This window comes from Vespa crabro, chromosome 9 (genome assembly GCF_910589235.1).
Source record: "Vespa crabro chromosome 9, iyVesCrab1.2, whole genome shotgun sequence".
Lineage (NCBI taxonomy): Eukaryota > Metazoa > Arthropoda > Insecta > Hymenoptera > Vespidae > Vespa > Vespa crabro.
Window position 1 is genome coordinate 2467501 of NC_060963.1, and position 7500 is coordinate 2475000.

The following is a 7500-nucleotide window of genomic DNA, read 5'->3' on the forward strand; positions in this document are numbered from 1 at the left end:
TTTTTTTTTTTTTTTCTCTGTACTTTCTAATGCAATTAATGTAGATATACTAACGAATGACTTGTCCCAACGACCGTCACGATTCGATAATATACCACATCCCTTTGACATTTGAGTAGGACGAAGGATATTGCGTAGATAAAATATTCGATTTAGCAACAACATTTATCAAGAGATATTCTTCATATTGCATGATCAAGCAGTTATGATTGTTGATCTCGATTTAACGTCGATCGCCATTGAAATTGAAATCTGAATCCGGATCCTGGTTTTTCTTTTTTTTTTTTTTTTCTTTTTTTTTCTTTTCTTTTTCTTTCTCCTTTTTCTTTATTCTTTTATCTTCCCGTCGAAACTTGACTCTCTTCTCAATCGCGGCGTGACTACGTTTTTGTTCCTTTTTCCTTTTTCGTTGTTTTCGTTTTTCTTCTTCTTTTTTTTTCTCTTTTCTTTACTTTCTTTTTTTTTTTTTTTGCAACAACATTCCTCAACTTAGTATAATTATTTGTAACGATATTCAATGGTCCCTACTCGAGAGAAATAACTTTTTATTATCGTCTAACGATAATGTGTTTAACGATGGAGAAAGGTTAATCATGTTAGTCGGCCGTACAATTGAACATATTGGAGTAATTGGTTTCCAACATCTATCGTAAATAAGTAATATAGAAAATACGTAAATAGAGAAAGTATCCAATCGTCGTGTCACTTTCCCCGGTTAATCCAATTGTTAGTTTTAGTTGGACCATGACGCCATTTAATGAACCGTGACCTCGCTCTCCTTTACTTTTGCGATATTTTTCAAGTTCAAGGTTTCATTTTCGTTACGTATCATACAAACGTACAGAGACAGATCTATATACGTATCGATATGATAAGAATTAGAATTATAAAAATTTTATCTGAACTATTATAGAAATCGTTCTCTCTCTCTTTCTCTCTCTCTTTCTCTCTTTCTTTCTCTTTCTCTCTCTTCCTTTATAATAACTTTCACCGTTCTAAGATTAACGATCGTTAGATCGACTTATTCTTTTGTCCGATTACTTTTTAGATATCACGAGATAATCTGTTCACGGAGTGTACAGGAAAAGAGCGTTAGCGTATTAACAAAGCGTATCCTTGAGTGACGTAAAATGACTATGACGCTTCCTCACAATTTTTTATTTTTATTTTCTTTTTCTTCTTTCTATAATGTCCTATATTAATTACTTTCCATTTTTTTTTCTTTCTTTCTATCTTTCTTTCTTTCCTTTTCTTCTTTCGCGTATAAATCTTCCGGTTTAATTCGAGAGATCGATTATGTTACTCGTTGATACGAGTGTTAAAGTTACGAGTACGGGATGTCCTTACATTGCTCCCTCTTCTTCCCTCTTCTCCCCTCCTTCTGTCCCATATGTCTACAATATGTCATTTTTTTCTAGAGGAATTATTATCATCCTGTAATGAAGTCGTTGCCATGAAATTAGAGGATGCGTTTTAGCTAACTGGCTGGATGGTTGGCTGGTTGGCTGGTTAGCTGGTTGGCAGACTGGTTCGCTGAATATTACGTGTACATAAGTATAATGTCGTTTGTAGATTTTTATAGATAATTCCGTAATTGAGGAAAGTTCGTCGAGAAGAAATTCATCAACGTCGTTTGTAACGACCTGATTAAAGGAGACCCTATCTATTTAGGTTTGTTATTTTTCCGGCATGAGAAACGCGGAAATTGAATTAAATTCTTTTCTTGACAGGAGTTCATTCTACGTTGACAGGACAGTTGGAAACAATTGGGTTCATAAACACGCACGCGTACACACATTGTGTTCTAAAACCTATTCTGTCTTCTTTTCTTTTCGTAACTCCGTTCTTCTTCTCCTTTACAAATGGTAATGTGCATATTATATATATATATATATATATATATATATGTATATGTACTTATATATATATATATATACGTATGTATAAAAAATATGATTATTAAGATACGATTTATTATTTGTTTGATAGAAAAAAAAAAAAAAAATATATTCCATGAGTACAAATCGCTAATACGTTAATACCTAAATCGAAGCGTATTATTTACAGCGTAAATAATAATAATAATAGTAATAATAATAATAATAATAATAATAATAATAATAATAATAATAATAATAATAATAATATTAATAATACTAATAATAATAATAATAATAATAATAATAATTATAATAATATTAATAATAATGAATGCACAAGCCCTATCGTTTTTCCGATCCAACTAAAAGAGAGAAAAGAAAGAAAAAAATTATTTAAATAATTCGATTTTGTCATTATCGCTGTCGTTGATATATCGCCAATTATAGATATTCGTTCGATTCAAAAATGTTACAGACGGATAGATAGAATAAATAGATAAGCATCGATTTTAACAAAATTATTATAGATACAACTAAAAATCCGTTTGGTTGTCCAGTGTCAAAGATAATACAAATAGAAAGTTGCGGTTAGACGCGAATAGAATGTACCCTATGTAAGTACTCCTATGGAGTTCGACGGACCACGCCGATGAAAGTAAACTAAGTACATCGCAATTCTCTTTTGCACGTTCCCTGGTTACCACCACCATTACCACTACTAACATGAGGATAATCTTGCAAAATTTTCTTGGTTTCTTACATAACATCAAGGAATGTATCTCCGAATAGGTATAATAGTTTTGATATAACGTGTATGCATATATACATATACATATATATATATATATACATACATATATATATATATATATGTATGTATGTATGTATACATGTATGAGCTGATTATTCGAATATCAACACATATGCATACATAGATTCATGCATATATACATATATATACATACGCTTACTACAAGAATAATTCACGAACATGTATAGTAACCAGTAATAATTCAGGAACAAGTTTCGTCGTTGCCTTTGAATCAATAATCTCATCGTTCGGCAAAGAAATTATTCGGCTTGGTTGTATGCAAGGATAATTGATCGATTTGCTGCGAGGTCGAAAGGTCGATCGATCGATAGCGACGAATATTTAGCGTTAAATTTATGGGTGAATTGCGCCAGGGAAATTCTTTATATATATATATGTATATATGTATGTACGTATGTATGTATGTTTTTTCTCTATCGCGTTTGTCTCATGAATTGATTCATTTAAATCGATCGAAGCTGGAATATATAGATATGGTCCTGAACCTTTCCCAAGGGATTTTTCGTATCCTTCGAATTTTACTTTTTTAGTTCATTTTTGCAAATTTTTCTTTTTTTTTTTTTCCTTTGCACTTCTTTTTTCTTCCTTTTTTTTTTTTCTTTTTTTTTCTTTATTGTTAACGAGTTCGTAAAAACATGTAGCATTTGTGAATAGCTCGTTACTCTTTTTCTTTTTTCGTCTCGTAAGGATCGGTGAAACGATCGAGTTTTTTTCGCGTAAGAAAAAATATATATATATATATATGTGTATATATATATATATATTTATGTATATACTAATCGCGTATAGCCGTCTCCCTGTACATCGATCTGACAAGCGTGTAGCGAAACGAACAACTTTCTAGAAGATTCGCAAGCAAGATTTTAAACACGGTGCGTACGATGCAACTCTCGAGGACCCTGAAGATAAATTCGCGTATATATATATATATATATATATATATATATATATATATATATATATATATATATATAAATGAAACGCTCCGTGGCTATCTCGTACCGATCAATAGTTGTTAGCTGAACTGGAACGAAGATACTGATCGATTTGACTCGCGGTAAGAGGCGTACCAGCCGCCGCACCAGCCGCTGCACCGGACGATCTCAATGGTGCGACATAATAAAAGGCCTGTGGGTCTCTCTGAGATTCGAGCAATTGAAGTTTGTGAGGTTGTTGTTGTTGTGGCTGTTGTTGTTGTTGCTGACGACGTTGTTGCTGCTGGGCATAAAGATTCTGGGACTGCATGAGCAACTGGGTCTGTTGTTTCCTGTAGAGAAGTTCCTGGGGTTGAGCAACGGACACAGCCGAGATCGAAGCCGATTGGACGGGTTGCGTTACGTGTTGCTTGTAAACAGCGGACTGACGTTGAGGTTGTTGCTGCGATTGTTGCTGATGTTGCTGAATCTGTTGTAGCTGCTGGAGACCAAGTAGGGACTGGGGCTGGGCTACGAATGGTTGGAGTTTGTGACTTAAGCTAAAGTCGCCAAAGGTTTGGGGTAAGGTTTGATAAAGTTGGGCATTGTACTGACCAGTTGCGGGATCGTAAATCAGTTCCGACTGATAGATGGGCTCCGCGGGGACTGTGGTGACCGTGGTTTGACCTAGCTTCGTTCTCGAGGGTGAAAGTGCGGCTTGTTGGGTAGACTTTGAGGGAACACCGACCGTGTTAACGTAACGCTCTAACTCCGCGGCAAAATTGAGATGGGCTGAGCTCGAGGGGCTGACGCTGGTGCGAAGATGAGTAGAGGTGCTCGGGGTGGGCCGTGATTGTGCGCTGTACGGTATAGATCTTTCTGTGCTACTCGGGGAGACATATTGTGCGGCGACTTGTGCAATGTGGGGCCTGGGTGTAATGGCAACCGATTGAGGACGGACCTGATGACGAGTCACTGCCTTGCGAGTGCTAGTCTCGAGTGATTGATAAGCTAACGGAGATATCGTAGACGGAGGTCTTTCCGAAGGAACGGCTGTCGTTTGATATTGAACATTAGAGGTTGATGCTAGTCTGTAGAGCTGCGAGGGACTAGTGGTTGGTGTTGAATCGTAAAGAGCAGTAGACGGTGAAACTTGAACGTAAGACTGTTGTGGCTTTCTAAAAGCTGTAGGCCGAAGTTGTACAGGTTTTTGAACTTCCTCCTCTAATTCCTGGCTAGCTTCGTCGTCAAGTTGATATTGTGTTTGAAATATAGCCGTTGGGGTACGCGCGGTGGTTGGCTGATAAGTTGGCCTGATCGGTCTGATCGGGACAGGTCTAACGGATGGATAATTTGCTGGTCCGGAAAGATCATCGTCTTCCTGTTTTTCCGGAAGATCTTCCTCTTCTTCCTTCGGTGCATTAGGATCACATGGATTACCGGATACATATGTGAACTCTCTTTTGTTACCATCGGGATCTATGTAACCGTACTTTCCTCTTACAACGCAATCCGTTCCTCTGGTTTCTTCCTTAAAAGAACCATCGGCTGCCTCGTAACCGAACGTGAACGATCCATCGTCATTGACCTTGTTGTAATTACGAATGGTTTGTACGGGTGGCGCTTTCGACGGTTGTAAAGCCTCCTTAGAGCGTGCCGATGGCAAGGCACGCGTTCTAGGATGATAGACCGACTCGAAATCGTCTTCAGCCGCCTGATTGTCTTCTTCGTAATAAACTTGAGGTTCTCTCACTCGTGGTCGTATAGCAGGTCGAGCGGATTCCGACAAAGCTAGCAGACATGCTGCGAGAACCTGTTGTGATAAGAAATAATGAATTAATTTGATTGAAATCGCATGATAGTAAGAACGATCAATGTTACATTTCAGTATAGAACAAATAGGTTCACGTTTACACACACACACACACACACACACACATATATATATATATATATATACATATATATATTCTCATTAAATATCACCTGACGTGAAATTTAATTGTCGTTGAGAGATCGTAAGAGATCAGTAGGTAAGTATTAGACTTTATTTTCTAAACACGAAACCGGATCCATGTATCGAAGTACTTTTATAGCGAATAGGAAGCAGAAGACAGCGAAGGAGAGAGCGAGTTTTGCGGATCGCTGAACTCGAGCGTGTGCACGAGCCAAACGCCTTGGAAAATTCCTTATCGGTGTATTGGAACGAGATCGAAGCTCTCGTTACGAGACCGCAAACATGTAATCCACCGATATAAAAGGTAATTTAAAATTACGAGCTAGATCATTTCTGTTTGAAAGGCATGTAGTTTTCTTTAGCTTTAACAAATTGAACATTAATGATCAAAGAAAAATAAGTATTATCAGAGCTATATTAATTAATAGATAGTAATTAATTTTCCACGTTATAAACGTATAATTGTGGACGTGGTAAGAAATATAAAAGAAAAGAAAAGAAAAAAAAAAAAAAATAGAAAAGAAAATTAGAATATTGAAAACCTTCCTAAATTCTATTCTCTAATGAATTATAATTAATTTTCTTTATACATATCTATATATAATGTATACAAATTAATATTATATTAGTATATACGAATAGTGATTAGATATCGTCGAAAAGGAAAAGTAAAGTTTTCAAAACAATACCAGGTATTACATTTGTCCATTTTTTTCTTCTTTTTTCTCTATTTTTTCTCATTTTCGAATGTTTCTCTCTTTTTACTTCGAACCAAACAAAGAGATTTAATCACTTCGAAGGGTAACTGGGATGAATCCTTGAAGGATTATAAGCATATTTCCCATGGTTGGTGACCGTACATAAATAGATAGATAGATATACGTAAATGATGTTTTGAAAAGCGACGAAACAGTGGTCCCGACTTCCGGTAATGTGACTTGCGCTGGGAACCGCCCTGTACTCTTAGCCGCAGTTACGTAATATTGTACACACATACACACACATATATATATATATATATATATATATATATATATATATATCTGGTATACTAGTTGGTTGACCCAAATACGAAGGCGAAATGGCTGCCAGGGTATGCCTCCTTTACCGTGAGATTCAGATTCAGAGCGGTGTAACTTGGCGTGGCTCTCTCGATGAACAACACACGGCTCTTGATCTCCTTGAACCGAAGCAAATGCTCGCACACGATAGAGATAGATAGATAGATAGAAAGATTGAGAGAGAAAGAGAAAAAGAAAGAAAGAGAGAGAGAGAGAGAGAGAGAGAGAGAAAGACATGTACCACACCTCACGACGAGCTACAGGAAACGCGGTATTACTTTGACTGTCACTTTTATCGAGAATGCTGCGTGCTCTCAAGAATCGATTTCGAGAATCGATCTTGAGAATCGATCTCAAGAAAAGTGTGAAGGAACGTTACCGTACACACATATATACCTATTTATAATACAAAGGGATATCATTTTTATTCTCATCTTAATCCTTATCCTTGTTTCGAACTCTCTTCGTATTAATCATTCTAAGACACATATGACCTTAATTCTCGATGTTGAAAATAAAGACAAAAAAAAAAAAAAAAAAAGAAAAAAAAGACGTATTAGGTAATCAGACCTTTGCCATCAGAGAATATAAAAGTTTACCAATATAAAGGATTTGCGCTTAGAGAATTTATATACGCAGATTCTAGATCAATTCTCGGTGAATAATTTAAGAGAATAGTTGGGAGAAAATATGAGACTAAGATTGGGATATTCTTAAGAGATCTTCTCTCTCCTTTTTTTCTTTCTTCTTCTTCTTCTTCTTTTTTTCTTTTACTTCTTTGTATTTCTCTTTTTTTTCCTTTTTTTTTTCTTCAATACGATATTCAAGCATAAAAAAAAAAATTTCTTTAATTTTT

At 35.8% G+C, this 7500-nt stretch overlaps 1 protein-coding gene across 2 annotated transcripts in view; it reads right to left on the reverse strand.

The window, feature by feature from the left end:
• Nucleotides 1-2383: 2383 nt before the first annotated feature.
• LOC124426877 (bromodomain-containing protein DDB_G0280777-like) overlaps nucleotides 2384-7500 on the reverse strand; it is a 14877-nt gene continuing 9760 nt past the window's right edge. The window contains exons 3-4 of one of the 2 annotated variants that reach the window (XM_046969062.1): nucleotides 4242-5439; nucleotides 2384-4157 (exon numbers count right to left, since the gene is read on the reverse strand). In XM_046969062.1, coding sequence (XP_046825018.1) covers nucleotides 3718-4157; nucleotides 4242-5439 — 1638 coding nt within the window. In that variant the 3' untranslated portion in view covers nucleotides 2384-3717. Of the gene's footprint in view, nucleotides 5440-7500 lie in introns of both variants that reach the window. The other variant, XM_046969061.1, reaches the window with a different exon arrangement.